Here is a 19,702-nt window from a genome sequence, read left to right on the forward strand (position 1 = left end):
GCACCATACAAAATAGATAGATTACAGTTGGGGACATCAAACTTGAAGAAGGAATTAGGAGTACTCATTGACAACAAGTTAAATAATTGTATTCACTGCCAAGCCGCTGCAGCTAAAGAAAATACAATTTTGGCATGCATTAAAAAGGGAAATAAAAACTCGGGATGCTAGCATAATATTGCCATTTTAGAACCTGTGCAGAGAGGAGCAAGAAGATTGATTACAGAGATGGAAGGTCTCACTTAACAGGGAAGGTTAGATAAACTGGGCTTATTTAGTCTGGAGAAAATTTGCCTTACAGGAGATCTAATTAACATCTATAAATACATCAGAGGGCAAAATAAAAGCTTGGCAGATGAGCATTTTGACCCTAGGTTTTTGCAAAGGACTACTGGACATGATCTGTGCATGAAGGAAAAAAGTTTTAGGCATTCATTTAGTAAAGGGTTCTTTACAGTAAGATTAAAATGTGGAATATATTGCCACAGGAAGTAGTTATGGCAAATGTTATATCTGTGTTTAGTGGGGCTTAGATGCTTTCCTTGCGTTGAAAGACATCCATGGCTATAATTACTAGGTAACTCCCGGTGGTGTTGATCCAGGGATTTTATCCGATTGCCCTCTGGAGGATTTTTTCCCCCCTTTTCGGGATAATTGTACCATGCCTAGTAAGGGTTTTTCACCTTCCTCTGGATCAACAGGAATATGTGCGGGTGCAGTCTAGTGTTGTACTTTATTCTCTGGTTGAACTTGATGGACGTAGGTTTTTTTCAACTCAAACAACTATATAACTATGTAACTCTCCATCAACAGTATATGTTGCTGAACTATAGCTGATAGCATAGCTAAGGCACAAATAATTCCATTAAGGTGTCCATTAACAACACTATACCAGCGGAGAATGATTGTTAGGATCGATCGGAAATGATCCCACTAACAGCCAAAAACCTGCTAACCAGTTCGAGCAGATCAAGGGAATCGACCTGAGTTATTTGGATCAATCTGATCAGATTAGCTAACGGGTTTTCAGCCATAAGTAAACATGACCGATCAATCATAATGACTGGTAAACAATTGATAGTCTATTGGATAGTATAGGTACTGGCCACCTTTAGAGCGATTTGTAAAACTAGATAGATTATTTAAATAGTATCACAGTATAAATATCTGATCTTGCAATTCACACACAAGACACAGAACATTTATATTGAGCTTTCCCACAAAGCACTAGAGCTGCAGCCACTAGGACGCACTCTATAGGCAGGAGTCTTGCCCAAGTTCTCCTACTGATGGTGCTGGCTTACTGAACAGGCAGAGCCGAGATTCGAACCCAGGTCGCCTGTGTCAGAGCCCTTAATCATTACACTATCCAGCCGTAGAACACCATACAAGGTGCATACAGGTGGGAAATCAGACTTGGAAATAGTCATTGATAAGTTAAACAACAGTATTCAAAAAAATTATAAATTCTGGGATGCATAAAATGGGAAGTACAATTTTGAGATGCTAATATAGTACTCCATTTGAATAAAGCACTTGTAAGGCTATTTCTGGAATATGGAATACAGTATTAGACTACATACTATAGGAAATACATTGATGTTCTAGAACAAGTATAAATTTGGACAGCTAAATTAATAAGGGGATGGAAGGTCTCACTTATCAACAGGGCTGTGAAGTCGAGGAGTCGGAGCAATTTTTGGGTACCTGGAGTCTGAGTAGGTCATTTCATAAACTGAGGAGTAGGAGTGATGATTTTTCTACCGACTCCACAGCCTAGCTTAACAAGAAAAGTTGGACAAACTGGCCTTATGTAGCTTAGAAAAAAAGATGGCTATACATCACAGGGCAATACAAAAGCTTGGCAGATTAACCATTTCTCCCTAGTCTTGTACAAATGTAAAGAGTACCCAATCTGCTTATGGAGGATCAAATCTTTTGCCATCTATGTAAGGATTCTTTGCAATTAGACTAGTTAAAATGTGGAATATCTTACCATATGAAGAAGTTACCATGTTTTTCGGACTATAAGACGCACCTTGTGGGGCGAGGGGACGTGAATGGTGCAGGGGCATCTTATGAGCCTTCTTTCCCTGAAGCTGTCTCTAAGCTACAATGCCCAGCTACACTACACTGACCCATGCTTCTCCACCAGCTAAGCTACACTAAACTAGCCCCTTTTGACCTAACAGCTAAGCTACACTACTCTGCACTACACTAACCCCTGCTGTACCCCCCCTCCCCCAGCTAAGCTACACAACTCCCTGCTGCCCCACCAGCTAAGCCACACTACCTCCTGCCCCAATAGTTTAGCTACACTACAAAGACCACTTTAAGCTCTCACCTGATCCTGCCGCCTTGCTACTCTAACCCTCGCTCCGGTCCTGTTGATGTACACGAGGACCGGAGTGTGTATAGCGGCAGGCGGCCGTAGTGTATATTGGCAACTGTAGGAGGCGGAGCGCATGTATATCACCAGGACCGGAGTGAGGGGGAGAGAAGTGCTGCAGCAGTATGCTATAAGTGCTTTTCTGCGCACGCTGCACAATGAATTACAGTATATTCTAAACAAAAGACACACCCACTGGGGAAGAAAAAAAAGTGTGCCTTCTATTTTGAAAAATACAGGATGTCAAATTCTAGATCACCATTTATAAAGGGGCTTGGATGCTTTTCTTGCATTAAATTACATCCATGGCTAGGATCACTAGGCAATTCCTGGCAGTGATCCAGGGGTTTTATCTCATTAACATCTGAAGTCAGGAAGGTTTTTTTTAAAGGTGCGTACACACACACTACGGCCACCAACGAAGGGTCCGTCAGACCCTCCTGCTTGGCGGACGTTCAGCTGACAGTAGAGCGTGTGTACGCACTGTCGGCGGACTGATAAGGCTGTTTCTGAACGATCCGCTCAATAATGCACAAGGAAGAGAAGAGATGTTTACAGGCTTGTGCCAGCTTCACTTCAACTGCAATTCATGATGAGATATAAGTAAATATAAGTAACTTCTGGGTGATCTTTAGAAGAAAAAAAAAATCTGCCTCATTGCCATATTACAGTATTGTATAAAACAATGTTGAATTCTTATTCCAAGTACAAACATCTCATTAAAACAGCTGTATAACACTACATTGTTGGCAAAATAAGTTGTTGGTTGTCTTTCTCCCACGGCCTTCATAGCCCTGTATAATGCTGCTTGATCTATAATCAACAAGGCAGCACTATAAAGAAGCTGAAAGACATGAGACTATCTTTCCTGAAAGTAAACACACAAATTACACACACACCAAGATAATATTTTATTATTATTTAGTATTTATAAAGTGACATCTTCCGCATCACTTTTACAGAGTACATATAGTCGTATCACAAAATGGTCCCTCGGAGGCGCTCAATCTAAACCCTACCATAGCCACATGTCCATCTGGGGTTATTTTAGGGGAAAAAAATTAACTTATCTGTATGCTTTGGGGATGTGAGAGGAAACACAAGTGCCCAGAGGAAACCCATGCAGACACAAGGGGAACATATAAAATTTGTGCAGAGGGCGCTGGGCAAGAGTGATATCCAATACACCACTGTGCAAATAAATGCTTTCCATTATGCTGTAGAGTTTGTGAACCTTTTGGAATTTTTTGTACTTCACTGCCTAGAAATAACCTAAAAATCAGTCTTTTACTCTACTCCAAAAACTAGATGAGAACAAGTCCAAAACAAACTCCAAAAACTAGATGAGAACAAGTCCAAAACAAACTCCAAAAACTAGATGAGAACAAGTCCAAAACACTACATTTTGTTAAATGATCAAAAGATGCATATTTGTGTGTGGCCAAACTCCATAAACCTATAGGATAATTCGTTTCTTTTTAAAACAAAATTAAAGTCATTTCTTTGAGTTAGCCAAGCAGTAGCAGCAAGCAGACACTTCACGCATGAAATCTTCATTGGGAGCATATTGGAGTTCTGTTTTAGAAACAGTACCTTGTGCACCACGCATCAAACGCTCACAGTATTTATTTACTGTGGACACTTTTTTTTTAGCCAGGTCACAGTTTAACCACTTCAGCCTTGAGGGCTTTTTCACAGTGCTCAGTTGCGTTGCAGGATAAGGCCTCGTTGACATCTGCTGCGCTGAAAAACGCGTGAAAGCGCGTGATAAAAACGCATGCGCTTGTGCACGCTTTAGTGCGGGTTTGTGCGTTGTGCTGCGCTTCTTTAAAGCACATTTTGCTTATTGTAGCAGTTGTCAATAAAACTTTGTTTTCTATGTAAATGTATTTTTTTCTCCAATTAGGGGTAAACAACACATGCGCTTCTACGCGCTAAAAAAGCACACCCATTTACTTGCATTGATGTGTGCTTTACAGCTCAACGCACAGAAATGCATGCAATCCTACGTTTATTTAACGCTGCTCAGCGCAGCGCATAGATGTGAACCAGCTACATTTAGTTACATTGTAAAATTAATACCTTGCTGATCGCACAGGGTAGTGTGCGCTGTGAAAAGCGCACAGAAACGGCCCTGATGTGAACGAGGCCTAAGTCTGCATGTCAGCTCACTGCCCATACAATTCTATGGGGCTGTTCACAGTACTGTGTTGTAACGGTTTGCGTTATTCTAACTCACTGCATGCAGGCTTCATATTAAAGTCTGTGTTCAGTCTCCATTGCAGTTCACATTCACTGTAACTCATACAGCATGCAACTGACCACTGTGAATTCAGCCTCAGTGTTTTTTCACCTTATGCATCTGAACAATTTTCATATTTCAGTAGCTCCTATGTCTAGGAAGCATGAGAGACCTCCTTTTAGGATGTAGGAACTAGATCAAAAATGCAAAATTGAAGAAAAATACTTTTAAACAAATGGAAATCTGATCATCGGTATGATTTTCCGTGTGATAGATGGATCCGATTGATAAAATCTGTCATGTCCAATATTGCTCCCGATCGTTTCTGCACTCGATTTCTCATAGCAGTGAATGTAAAAAGATAAGAAAAACAAATGAAGATAAGAAAATTGAGCACAGAATCGAGTGCAGAATCGCGCAGAAAAAACAAATGCAAATGTATGCAGCTTGAGATTGCATCAATCAAATGCAGCAGCTGTTGTATTCAATTGTTCAAATTCCAAGCTGCATCATTTTCCATAAACTAGCATAAAGATTGCATAAATTCAGTATTACTAGAATCTCATTGACCATACCTAATCAGAACTAAAGCCCCATGTACACGATACAATTCTTTGTGTGATTCGATTACGATTCTATTTACGATCCGATTAAATCTGACATGTCTGATCAGGATTCGATTCAATTCGATTTGCCATTGTTTTGCAATGGCAAATCAAACTGAATCGAATCTAATCCCGATCGGACATGTCGGATTTAATCGGATCATAAATAGAATCGTAATTGAATAGCACAAAGAATCGCATCGTGTAGATGGGGCTTAAAAACACATGCTAGACCTGACCCCTATTCATATTTATACCAAGGCTTTAGTTAATGCAATCATTTTCCCAAAAGTAATTTTATAGTAGTAGCATAAACAAAACCTAGTAAAAAATATTTAGCATGCTGGAACTCTGGTCATATCTACGCACCTTTTTTATTAGTCATTGACTGTCTGATAATATGCCTGATAATATCTGCCACCATACATATTCTTAACCATAAGGCACTATCGAGGGCCTAACGTGTTCAGAGAGGTATAAAGTTGATAGAGGAGCACAGGAGTTAATTCAATGCTAAAGTAGATTTGTTGTGTTATAACAGTCATGCACTTCTCCAACATTCTAATACAGTGAACGGGAGGGAGGTTAAATGGCAGCAGACAACTTCCTCTTCCAGGTCACTGCTATAATGTGGCAGCCCAAATGAAAGATCCAAGCCAGAAAGCAACCGATGATGTCACCATAGTACTTTAAAGAGACTCTGTAACAAAATTTTGAGCCTTATTTCTTCTATCCTATATGTTCCTATAGCTGTTCTAATGTGCTCTTGCTTACTGCAGCCTTTCCTATTTGCACAGTGGCTGTGTTATCTCTGTTACATGATCTAATCTTCTCTCTTCTGTGGGCTGTCGGCTGAGGCTGGAATGTGCTGCACTGCTTGTCATTGGCAGAAGCTATACACACCCTCTCCAGGCCCCCTGCACACTCTGTATGACTCACACACTAAGCTACGCTCAGCGTATCAAATTGCTATGCCTTTTGTTTGTAAACACTGCATAAAAATGGCAATTACATGCCAGGATTGCAGCAGGGAGAGGCAGAAACAGCCCAGAGGGGCCCAGGAGAACATAATGAATAGAATGGTATGCTTTTTATTGTAAGAATTTTACAGTACAGATTCTCTGTAACTAGGGTTTTGCTATCAGTATTATTAAAGTGACACTGAAGTGAAAAAAAAAAACCAAAACCTTATGATATCATGAATTGTATGTGTAGTACAGATAATTCATAGAACATTAGTAGCAAAGAAAATAGTGTCATATTTTTATGTTCAGACATATAGCTTTTTTTATAACCATGCATAATTTTGTCATATTTCCAATGTACAAATCACACCCTGTATGTTAAACTGCAAGGGCTTGTTCACAATATGGACGATTTCGTTATTTTTTTTTTTTTTTTTTTTAGCGCTGTCGATTTTAAAAGTGCAACGTTCGCTTCTGTAAGTGTTTTCACATAAGCGATGAGCTTTCTATCCAATCGCAAATGCGCTCCTGCACCATTTTCAAAGCGTTTGCGATTCAATAGAAAGGATAGGGAAATCGCTAAGTGCTTGAAAAAGTGCTTTGAAAAGTTATTCAAGAGTTTACTGATGTAAAAAAAAAAAAAAAAAAAAAAAAAAACTACACAAAAGCGCTTAGAAAAACGCTTTTCTACGCGAAAATTGATCTGAAATCGCTTACAAAAGTGCTAACAAAAAATAAAATAAAAAATTGCTCAATTAATGGCTCAGCGCTTGTGATTTATAATGTGAACAAGGCCTAACACAGGGCAGAGCTAATGACCCTTTGAACTTCCCTGGAGGAAAATCTTATCTAAATGTGTCTCTTGTCTCTGACAGTTTCATTGATGTTTAAGTGCTCTAGGAAACAGCTACTGTAGCCCACTCAAGTTGAGTGGGAGAGCTCAGAGAAGCTATTTTGCATAGATAACAACTGAAGTTTCTTAAAGAGACTCTGAAACGAAAAAAAGTTCCCCTGTGGGGTACTCACCTCGGGAGGGGAAAGCCTCAGGGTCCCAATGAGGCTTCCCCCACCCCTGTAGCTGCAGGCAGTCCAGCGCTGGCTCCCCTGAAGTGTCCCGGAATCCTCCATCGACAAGTCTGACAAGCGCTGATTTATTCACCTTTCCTGGTTTACAGCGGGGCGCTGTTGCGGCTCTCCGCACGGAGATAGGCGAAAATAGCAGATCTCCGTCGGGTCCGCTCTACTGCGCAGGCGACTTGCGCCTGTGCAGTAGAGCGGCCCGACAGCGATCTCAGGCGGAGAGCCGATAATGCGCCTGTGCTGGAGCCGGGAAGGTAAATATTTACATCCCCGTTCGGGGAGCTTTATCGCCGCTGTCGCGGGACCGAGGACGACGGGGGAAGCCTCAATAGGATCCGGAGGCTTCCACCACCCGAGGTAAGTACCCCCCAGGGGACGTTTTGAAAGTTACAGGTTTTCTTTAACTCTTCCTGTACTGGAAACAATATGAAAATAATTACTTTGCTAGTATTGCTCTATTTCTTAGCTATACTACACAGAATTCATTATGTTTATTTTCAATTCAGGTTTGCTTTAACCACTTCACCACTGAGGGGTTTTACCCCCTGAGCAATTTTCACCTTTCAGCGCTCCTTCCATTCATTCGTCTATAACTTTATTATTACTTATCGCAATGAAATGAACTATATCTTGTTTTTTTCGCCACCAATTAGGCTTTCTTTAGGTGGGACATTATGCCAAGAATTATTTTTTTCTAAATGTGTTTTAATGGGAAAATAGGAAAAATGTGGGGAAAAAAATAATTATTTTTCAGTTTTCGGCCATTATAGTTTTTAAATAATGCATGCTACTGTAATTAAAACCCATGAAACGTATTTGCCCTTTTGTCCCGGTTATAAAACCATTTAAATTATGTCCCTATCACAATGTTTGGCGCCAATATTTTATTTGGAAATAAAGGTGCATTTTTTCAGTTTTGCGTCCATCCCTAATTACAAGCCCATAGTTTATAAAGTAACAGTGTTATACCCTCTTGACATAAATATTTAAAAAGTTCAGTCCCTAAGGTAACTATTTATGTATTTTTTTTAATTGTAAATTTTTTATTTTTTTTTTTAATTACAAAAAAAAAAAATGGGGAGTGTGGGAGGTAATGAGTTAATTTTATGTGTAAAAGTCATTTATTTGTATGTGAAAAATGTGTAGGGTGTAGTTTACTATTTGGCCACAAGATGGCCACAGTAACTTTTTGTTTTAATGCGACCTCCAAGCTTCCTTCCGGAAGCTTGGAGGAAGTATAATGAGCATGGACACGTGAGTTTTTTCTCACAATGATCGCGCTGCCCATAGGAGAGCAGCTGATCATTGCGGGGCTTAGATCAACGAACGGGAATGGATTTTCCCGTTCATTGATCTCTGGGCGAGCGGGCGGCGGCGGTTTTACTAGCGGCGGGCGGCGTGTTTACGAGCGGGAGCGCGGGCAGCGTCGGGAACGCGGAAAGTACGTGTTTCTCCGTCCCTGGTTTTTAAAGGATGGAAAAAGGGGCGGAGAAATACGTACGCGCGGGGGTAAAGTGGTTAAACTATCTCTGCTCAGGAATGGATCAACAACCTCAGGAATTGCCATCCATTTTCCCATATATTTTTTAAATCTAAAAAGGATGACCCCTGTTGGTACATACATATTTTTTACAATTTAAAATATTCAATGCTTTTGCTAGACCCAAGAGTGAACCGCTGGAGGAGTGTTATTTCTGCACTGTTTAAGAATGAATAAAGTTAAAGTGAACCTCAGGGCTAAAAATCGACTCAGCAGCACTGAAAAAGCCTGGTGTTTAACAGTTTCACAGCATCAGAACTTTGTTTCTCTTATCCAAGCCTCATTTTTAGCTACACAGAAGAAAACTGCCCGGGCTTTTTTCCCCTGATGCGGTGCAAAGCATGACGGGATTTCTGATGTTGTTGCTCTTGTTCTGCTGTTTTGGTGCAATTTTTTTTTTTTTACATATTGAATTTGACATTTGAAGCCTAGCGTGTGCAGCTGGGAGGGGTTGGAACTGTGTCTCTTGCTCCTTGTCACCTCCTTTCAACCAAAAAGATGGCTGCCCCCATGACAAAGATGGCAGCCCCCATGAACCACAAACATTTGCCTGTTCTTTTAAAACAGGGTGGGTAAAAAATTATATTACCTATCTATTCTAATTAACATAACTAATGTAACTTAATGACAGCATGTTTGTTTAGGCTGAAGTTCCCCTTTAAATATATCATATAGGAGAGACACACAGTGATATTCGAGAAGAGAAATTAAGTTTATTGAATTTACAGAAATTGTGCAATAATAGTTTAAACAAAATAAGGCAGGTGCATAAATTTGGGCACCACAAAAAAGAAATTAAATCAATATTTAGTAGATCCTCCTTTGCAGAAATTACAGCCTCTAAACACTTCCTGTAGGGTTCAATGAGAGTCTGGATTCTGGTTGAAGGTATTTTGGACCATTCCGCTTTACAAAATCTCTAGTTCATTCAGGTTTGATGGCTTCAGAGTATGGACAGCTCTCTTTAACTCACACCATGTAACGATCGGTGTCAGCACACAGAGAGAATCTGATTACTGGTGATCTGCAGTATCACCAAGAATACAGATTTATACCTAATTATTGATAATCTGCAGAATCACCAATAATACAAGTATAACTAACCTCTGGACACCTGATAAATGTAAGTGTTTGGTGCAACAGTATACGAGTCTGGACCACCTGAGGAGCAGGTGACTCCAGACCGTATAATGAGTATGTCCTGATAGGCTTGGAGTACACAGAGAGTCAATGTTTCCCTGAACTGTTGGGAATCAGACTCTACTGCAGTCAAAGGACTCCTGTGAGATTGAGTCCCTGACTGGAATGCAGAGAGGTCCCTCTGAGAGACAGGGAGTCCCTGCAGCTACTGGACACCCCACTGAGGGGGTCACAGGTAGAAGGGTCGGTCAGGCCGGGTCGGCAACACACGAGCAGATAAAGTACAGAGACAGAAGGCTGATTCGGTAACCAGGGACAGGCAGGGTTGGCAACAGGTAATCAGATGTGCAAAGGTACCGAATCAGAGAGCAGGAGCAGAGTCAATGGAGCAATAGGTCATAACAGATATCAAGCAGAGGCCTAGCCTAGAGTGTGAGGTCCGTGGTCTCAACACTCAGGGACTGATCTAAAGCACAACACAGTATCCCTAGTCTTGGGTGTGAGGTCCGTGGTCTTGACACCCTGTTACTGGTCTAAAGTATAACACAGTAATACACAGTAATCTGGCTAAGTGTGAATTCCCAGGTCCACCTGGTTCTAACACACTGATGGATCGGACTATGGTCTGAGTGCTAACACATAAGCATTTGCAACGGCAGACAACCAGCCACTGACAGCCGAGAAGTATATATAGCAGAGCGCTTCTCAGCGCCACCCAGTCCCATTCAACCAATCGCCTGCTGCGCTGGGATCAGCTGATCGTCCTGATCAGCTGATCCCTCTCCTACTGGCATAAAGGGACTGCCTGTCAGCGCGCACGTGCGCGTAGCTCTCCATCTGTGTGCACTACTAGGCTCAGACAAACCACACGCAAGGCCCTGCGGAGAAACCGCCGGTCTGAACGCGGATTCAGCCGCCCCGCTGTCAGTCCGCGCGGCGGTGTCTCCGCAATCCATTACACACCACTGATTTTTAATTAGGGTCTGGGGACTGATATGGCCATTCCAGAACATTGTACTTGTTCCTCTACATGACTGCCTTAGTGGATTTTGAGCAGTGTTTAGAGTTGTTGTCTTGTTGAAAGATCCAGAACAGCTTCAGCTTTTTCACCGATTCCTAGACATTGGTTTTCAGAATCTGCTGATACTGAGTGGAATCCATGCGTCCCTCAACTTTGACAAGATTCCCAGTCCCTGCACTGGCCACACAGCCCAACAGCATGATGGAACCACCACCATATTTTACTGTAGGTAGCAGGTGTTTTTCTTGGAATGCTGTGTTTTTCCTTCATGCATAACGCCCCTCATTATGCCCAAATAACTCAATTTTAGTTTCATCAGTCCACCGCACCTTATTCCAAAATGAAGCTGGCTTGTCTAAAATGTGCTTTAGCATACCTCAAGTGGTTCTGTTTGTGCTGTGGGCGGAGAAAAGGCTTCCTCTGCATCAGTCTCATTAACAGCATCTCCTTGTGTAAAGTGCGCCAAATGGTTGAACCATGCACAGTTACTCCATCTGCAGCAAGATGATGTAGGTCTTTGGTGCTGGTCTGTGGGTTGACTGACTGTTCTCACCATTCGTCGCTTCTGTTTATCTGAGATTTTTCTTGGTCTGCCACTTCGAGCCTTAACTTGAACTGAGCCTGTGGTCTTCGATTTCCTCAATATGTTCCTAACTGTGGAAACAGACAGCTGAAATCTCTGAGACAGCTTTCTGTATCCTTCCCCTAAACCATGATGGTGAACAATCTTTGTCTTCAGGTCATTTGAGAGTCGTTTTGAGACCCCCATGTTGCTACTGTTCATGTTACAGTATACTACAAGTTTTTATTACATAGTGAATTATCTGCACTCCAGTCTGGGATTCTCAGTTTCTCAGCATGCGACAGGCAGTTCCCTCCCCCAAGCCTCACAAACAAAGCACACAGAACCTGCAAGGGGCGTGCCTAACTTGTATTCATTAAAACAGAGGTAGCCCATTCCTCCCTGGGTCTACAAAGCTTGACAAAGAAAGGAAGATTAGATATATTACAGAAACAGTGCAACTAGAAAAGGCTGCAGTAATCCATACCACATTAGAACAGGTATAGGAACTTATAGGATAGAAGAAATAAGGCTGTAAATTTTGTTACAGTCTCTTTAAACATTATATATTTCAAGCTCTAAGACAAAACTTCTTTTGGGTAAAAAGATCTTCATAACATTGCAAAGCAGCAGGGAAAATAAAGGAAAACGTTTCAAAGAAGAAAGGAAATTGATATTCAGCAAGGCTGAGCATGAATAAAAAAAAAGCAAAGGACTGAAGGGATTTTATTGTAATTTAAGCAGGCCAAGACAAATTTACCGTACTTTTAAAATATTATTTACCTCATTTAGAGCACTCATCCTTGCTATTGATCCTATATTATTGGTTATTGTTACCAATGTCGCACGAGCCAAATCTTCTTTGTTAACAGATTCTCTTTTATCTTTGTAGATCAGGTTTCCAAAACTGTAAGAAAAACAAATCCCTATTAACACATTAACAAAGTGAGCTCACTAAAAGATCACGTGTAACAACGATTTTCTCTTCTGATTCTTAAAGCGGGATTGTCACTATAAAAATTAAATTTCAACAGCAACTGGTGTGAGTGTATTAAGTGATAAAGATGCTAATCCTGCATTCAAAACTTTTTCTGCTGTTATGGTTTGGAGTTAAAAGAGCATTGGCCCTTTAGTAGTCAGTGCCAAACAGTTGCATGCTGGGGGTTCTTTTTATCTATAATATATTCTTCCTCTTCCATTTATTTCCCTGCCTAGCTGCCTGTCTGAAACACAATCCCCTGCTCACTAGTGTTTACAAGCAGGGCTGAGGTGACTCAGCGATTGGAGAAAAGAAAAAAAAAGTAAAGGGCAGAAATTACATCAGGATTTAGCCTAAACTTTGGGCAAAAGACATGGTTCCCACCAGGAACAGAATTCTCTTCATTTACTATATAACATTCACTGAAATCAAAACGTGGACAGTACAATGCATGTGTTATGTAAGTAGATTAAGTATTTACTTATACATGTGTTTTTTTCCCTGGCATAGTATGGCTAACCCTACTGCTATAACGGATTCTTAACAGTATACTGTACTTTGTGTAAATCGATGTTTTCAACAAGGTCAGCAGCCGGGCTAGTTTAAGCTGTATACTCTCCTGACGAAGCAGGAAGATGGATCTCAGCAACGTCACCTTGCGATGAGCGTTCCCCGATACATCATCCTGCCAGCGGGTACACACAACGTCACACGAATGAGAGTTCAAATGACCACGGCAGTTTGGACGGAAGTAGTCTAGGATCTTAAGGGCATATTCACAGTGGGACATTGCATTGTAATGGGACGTTAAAGTCGCAACGCAGCATTACAACGCAATCCCAAAAAAAAAAAAAAAAAGGTGTTAACGCACATTAATGCTGCATTACCGTGGCATACAGTAGAGCATACAGGCAATGAAAAGTATGCCTCTCTGTATCTGTTTAACGTCGGTGTTTAGAGGTAACGCATTGCAAGCTGTGCGTTACCATAACTGTGAATGTTGCATAAGCTTAATTAACATTACAGTGCATTACCCTGCATTATAATGACTTTATAACGCAGGACAAGAACGTCCCACTGTGAATGCGATCTAAAGATCTGATTCACACAACACAACAACACATATGATATAGTGAATTGTATTTGCAGAACGGATAATGAATAAAAACATTAGCAGCAAAGAAAGAAGCCTCTTTTTTTTTCTTTAGTTATATACCTTTTTTTTTTATTATAACATTGCATCATACTGTCACAGTTGCAGTTTTAAAACCACACTCTTGTCTTCTAAGCTATAAAACAAAGCAGAAATAATAACCCTTTGACCTTCCTGTAGCAAAACCTTATTTCAAGCTTTATCTCTTGGCTGTTTAAGTGCTTCAGAAAACAGGACTGTATTTGGCCAAGTTGGGTCAAATAGCACAGAGAAGCTCTTTTGCATAGATAACAACTGTGCATTACCCCCTTTAATATCAATGACAGCTTGAAGTGTACCAGAGACTGTAATAAAGAAAGAATCAATACTTACTTCCTCCAGCCCCATAAGCAGCACTGAGGCCCCCGCTGTCCTGGTCTTGCGGGAGGTTCGTGCATGCACAGGAGACTGCGACTTAGGCGACTGAGCCAGTTACTGAGGCTGATGGCGGACGAACGGAGGCACTCAGCGCTGCTTATTGGGCTGGAGTAAGCCCCGGGTAAGTATAAATTCTTTATTACCGTCTCCGGTTTCCTTCAAAATATCTTTTGTGGTAGTTGTGGATGAGGCTCTTTATCTTCTCAGATGGTAAAGCTGCCCATTCTTCCTGGCAAAAAGCTTTCACTTCACTTAATTCTCAGGCTGTTTTGCATGAGCTGCATGTTTTAGGGATTCCCCATAGTGGCTCAATGATATTGAGGTCAGCAGACTGAGACCGCAACTTCAGAACCTTCACTTTATTTTGCTGTAGCAAATGACAGGTGGACTTGTTTTTTGGATCATTGTCATGTTGGAATGTCCAAACACGTCCTATGCTCAGCTTCCTGGCTAATGAGTTCAAATTTTCTTCAGTATTTTTGGATAACTTACTGAATTCATATTGCCATCAATTCTGACCACAGCTCCTGTGCCTTTGTAGCTCAAACATCCCAAAAACATCAGCGATTAACCCCGTTTCACAGTAGGGATGGTGTACAATGTATCATACTTTTTGACTCTCCAAATGTAGAGTTTATGGTTGTGGCCAAAAAGTTCAGTTTTAGTCTCTTCAGTCCAAATGACTTTGTGCCAAGAGGTTTGAGGCTTGTTTTATGCAGTTTGGCATATCATATTGTAAGTGGCATACTTTGTGTCATTTAAGCAGTAATGGCTTTTTTTTTCTGGCAAATCAACAATGCACCCCATCTTTTTTTCAGGTGCCTCCTTATTGTGCATCTTGTAACTACCACATCACATTTTTTGAGAGTCCTGCATTTCACCTGAAGTTATTTGTGGCTTTCCTTCCCAAACAATTTTCAGCAGTTGTGGCTAAAATTATAGTTGGTCTACCTGACCGTGGTTTGGTTTCAACAGAACCCATTATCTTTCACGTCTTAGTTAGAGTTTGAACCCCTGAGAAAATCTATACAGACCAGATTCAATGGGACTCTAGCTCCAAACATTGTTCTATTATAATGCACAGTGTGTTTATTTGGTCTGTGCAAGATCTATTCTTGTGGAAGCCAGCTTGTTCTCTCCTAAGTTTTTGATGCACATAGTCTTTCACTTGATCAAGTAATGTAGTGGGTATAGATAGCAGTGTGATCCCCCGCCAATTATCACAACACTGTTGTATCACCTTTTGACAGCTTCACAAGGACACCCTTTTTCCAGTCAGTGGGAATTTGATGTTCCTCCCAGATTTTCTCAAAAAATGGCTGTAAAGGTGCTGCTGAAATTTCAGCATCTTCTTTTAACATTTCTGCTGTAATGTTATCGACCCCAGGTGCTTTGATGATTTCTTCTTTCCTCTGTACTTCTGTGTTTAAGTTTGGGTCCTGTTTGTTGCATTCTGGATGTTCTTGGCTGCTTTCTCTGCAACCCATGTTCAAAACTTCCTGGAAGTGTTCCTTCCATCTTTGAAGCTGTCCCTCTCATTTGTAAGGATTGCCTCACTTATCTTTGACATTGCTTCCTGTTTTGCCTTTCTTCCTTGAGAGAACTTTAGTAATATTATACAATGTTCTGAGGTCTTCTATTCTTGCTGCCTTTTCAGTTTTTTTGAGCCTGCTCATCTACCCAGAGCCATCGGTCCCCTTCTGGCACTTTGATTTCTTTATCTTGTTTGTTATTTTCCTTGGAGTATTGCCTTTTGGCCCCTTGTTTTGTAGGAATTTAACTTTAGCTTTGTTTCTTTTCTTGCTTTGATTTTCTGCCACGTATTAGACATCCAGTCCTTCCTTCCTTGCCCCCTAAAGCCTAGTACTTCTTCACAGGTCTCTGTGTACACTTCTTTTACTTTGGTCAATCTAGTCTCAGCAGTGTCATTCACAACCACCTCCACCATCTCTCGAAGTGCCTCGAATCGGCTGGGCAATTTTGTTCTGAACTTCAACTTTTTGTCCTGATCTTGGGAGTTTTAGAATGTCGTACCTTCTTGGATGTCTTTGTGATATCTTTCCTGCTTTGATATTCATTCGAAAGATGGCAGTAACAAGGCGATGGTCACTTCCCACATCAGCTCCCCTCCTATTACGTACATCCAACAGAGATATTCTATGTGGTCTATCTGATTTTCTGTAGTGCCTTAGGGTGAAACCCAGGTTACTCTATGGCATCCTTTGTGTGGAAAGATGGTATCACTTATCACAAGATCTTTTTCAGCACAAAAATGTACTCTTCCTCCATTTTAATTCTGGTTCCCTACACCATGAGATCCCACAATATGTTCTATTCCTTCATTGTCAAAACCTATTTTTGCGTTTCAGTCACCCATCAGAATGACAAGGTCTTTCTTCTTTTGTTTTTGTTTATCAAAAGGTTTTTGCAGTATTATATAGAATTCAGTCTGCAACAAACTTCTTTTCATCCGTGACCTTTTCAGTTCCAACGCCTTCACCTTCTTTGGGGTCACAGAAACATGGCTGACGCCTTCTGACATGGTCTCACCTGCCGCCCTCTCTTATGGGGGATTTTACTTTAGTCACACGCCTAGAAGTGGGAATAAACATGGCGGTGGTGTGGGCATTCTTTTCTCTGATAGATGCTCCTTCAAGCCACTCACCCCCATTCCTTCCCTTTCTCTAACTTCCTGTGAAGTCCATGCAGTCCGTCTATACTCTCCCTCTAACCTTCAGATCGCAATAATCTACCGCCCTACGGGCCCTGCTTCCTTCTTCCTAGATCACTTCTCTGCATGGCTCCTCCAGTTCCTGTCCTCCGATATCCCTACCATCATTATGGGCGACTTTAACATTCATGTTGACACCAAAAATTCTGCCGCCACTAAACTTCTGTCACTTACTTCCTCCTACGGCCTGTCTCAGTGGTCCACTGCTCCAACTCACTCTAATGGTCATACACTTGACCTCATATTCACTCGTCTCTGTTCTATCACTGATTTCACTAATACTCCTCTCCCGCTCTCTGATCATAACTTACTAAACTTCTCTCTCTCCTCCTCTCTTCCTACCATGCTGCCTCAAGCACGCTCATATACACGCAGGAACTACCGTAACATAGACATGCAATTTGTCTCTGATGCCTTGGCACCTCTCCTCACACAACCATTCACTGACCCTGACTCAGCAGCTGCACACTATCACTGCTCAATCACGCAAGTCATGGATGCAATCGCACCCCTCACCAATGTCCACCCACAGCGTGTCAGTCGCCAACCCTGGCTGACCAAAGCTACTAAACAGCTAAAGGGGTGCTCTAGGGTAGCTGAACGCCGTTGGAGAAAAACTAATACTAATGAGGATTTCATCACTTACAACAAAAAAAAAAAAAGTTGAACAAGTTTAAAACCGCTCTCTCTTCTGCAAAACAATCATACTTCTCCCTCATATCCTCCCACTTGCACAATCCAAAGCGCCTGTTCAGTACTTTCAACTCCCTTCTACGTCCTCCCTCTCCTCCTCCTTCTTCATGCTTATCAGCTAAAGAATTTGCAACATACTTTACAGATAAAATTGCAAAAATCTGTAGTGTGTTTTCCATGCAGACATCAAACTCCATCTCCACTCCTCTTGTTGACTGCTCTCTTTCCAGTTTCTCTCCACTCTCCGAACATTCACTCTCTTCCCTTATCTCCAAATCCCATCTAACCACCTGTTCTTTGGATCCTATCCCATCACATCTCATTCCACAGCTATCCACATTCCTCATCCCTGCCCTAACATCGCTGTTTAACCTATCCCTCTCCACTGGAATTTTTCCATCCTCACTGTTGTAACACCACTACTTAAAAAAGCTCTCTAGACCCCATCGAACTTGCTAACTACCGCCCAGTGTCACTTCTCCCATTTGCATCTACATTACTTGAACGCCACATTCATGCTGAACTAAGTCAGTATTTATCTGCAAATTCCTTGCTTGATCAGTTCCAGTCTGGCTTCCGGCAAAACCACTCCACAGAAACAGCCCTCACCAAAGTAGCTAATGATATCCTCACAGCTAAATTCAAAGGCTATTATTCAATACTCATCCTTCTAGATCTGTCATCAGCATTAGACACGGTCGACCACACTCTACTCCTACAGATCCTTTCATCTATAGGAATAAAGGACCTTGCTCTCTCCTGGATATCTTCCTACCTCTCTGGAAGGTCTTTCACTGTTTCTTATTCAGATCAGGCTTCCTCTTCACATCCTCTGTCTGTAGGGGTACTTCAAGGCTCTGTCCTCGGTCCCCTCCTCTTCTCCATCTACATACACGGTCTTGGTAACTTAATCAACTCATTTGGTTTTCAATACCACCTATATGCAGATGATACACAACTGTACCTCTCGGCCCCAGACCTTAACTCCCTCCTCACACGGGTTCCCGACTGCCTGTCCGCTATTTCCTCTTTCATGTCCTCTCGCTTCTTAAAACTTAATATGAATAAAACTAAACTAATAGGCTTTCCACCATCCCTGTCCACCTCTTTGCCTGATATTACAATAAATGTTAACAACAAGTCTATAACTTCAGTTCCCAAAGCATGGTGCATAGGGGTAATATTTGATTCTTCTCTCGCATTTACTCCTCGCATTAACTCCCTAACCAGCTCCTGCCATCTCCGACTCAAAAACATAGCACGCATCCAACCTTTTCTCTCCCATGACACAACCAAAATGTTAGTACATGCTCTTATTATATTTCGATTGAACTATTGCAATATATTGCTTGGTGGACTCTGCTGCTCGACTTAATTCATCTCTCCTCTCGCTCTTCCTCTGCTGCTCCTCTCTGTCAAGCTCTTCACTGGCTACCAATTAACGAGAGGATTCAGTTCAAACTCTTAACCCTAACCTACAAAGCTCTCCACAATCTCTCTCCCCTGTATATCTCCTCACTAGTCTCCAGATACCAACCCAACCGCAATCTCAGATCTGCACACAAGCTTCTTTTATCCTCTTCTACAATTACCTCCTCACATTCACATGTACAAGACTTCTCACGTGCCTCACCCCTCCTCTGGAATGCCCTTCCACAATACATCCGCCACTGTCCCACCTTTGAAATCTTTAAACGCTCCCTCAAAACCCACCTTTTCCGACAAGCATATTCTCTAGCTTAGGCCATGCACCCACTAAATAACCTAATTACGCACTGCCTGTACATATACTGTATACTTCCCCACCTCTTGTTTCCACCCCATTCCTTTAGACTGTAAGCTCGCAAGGGCAGGGCTCTCACCCTTTTGTGTCATGGAATGTTATTAATTTAATTGCTTGCACTCTGTTAGACATTTATACATTTTAGTCATCATATTAAATCAAATTGTAATCAGCAGTGCTGTATTTTGTATCAGTGTTCATATTTGATGTATATAATTGTCTGTATCATTATGTATCCCTTGTTTGTTTTCTTACATTGTACAGCGCCATGGAATATGTTGGCGCTTTATAAATAATAAGAATAACTGGTCTTTCTATTCAGTAGTTGAGGTTTCTGTTGGAACATAACATTGGACTACGGTTATATTGCTAATGTTTGTTTTTAAGCGAGCTGTTATAATT

The 19,702-nt window shown here is 41.4% G+C and overlaps 1 protein-coding gene across 4 annotated transcripts in view; it reads right to left on the bottom strand.

The window, feature by feature from the left end:
- PANK3 (pantothenate kinase 3) overlaps window positions 1-19,702 on the bottom strand; it is an 82,531-nt gene that overhangs the window by 26,489 nt on the left and 36,340 nt on the right. For all 4 annotated transcript variants that reach the window (XR_011030505.1, XM_068277398.1, XM_068277400.1 and 1 more), the window contains one exon: window positions 12,328-12,451. Coding sequence is in view for 3 of the 4 variants with exons in the window: in XM_068277398.1 (XP_068133499.1) it covers window positions 12,328-12,451 (124 nt within the window). In the remaining variant the exon portion in view is untranslated. The remainder of the gene's footprint in view (window positions 1-12,327; window positions 12,452-19,702) is intronic.

Source organism: Hyperolius riggenbachi, chromosome 3 (assembly GCF_040937935.1).
Source record: "Hyperolius riggenbachi isolate aHypRig1 chromosome 3, aHypRig1.pri, whole genome shotgun sequence".
Lineage (NCBI taxonomy): Eukaryota > Metazoa > Chordata > Amphibia > Anura > Hyperoliidae > Hyperolius > Hyperolius riggenbachi.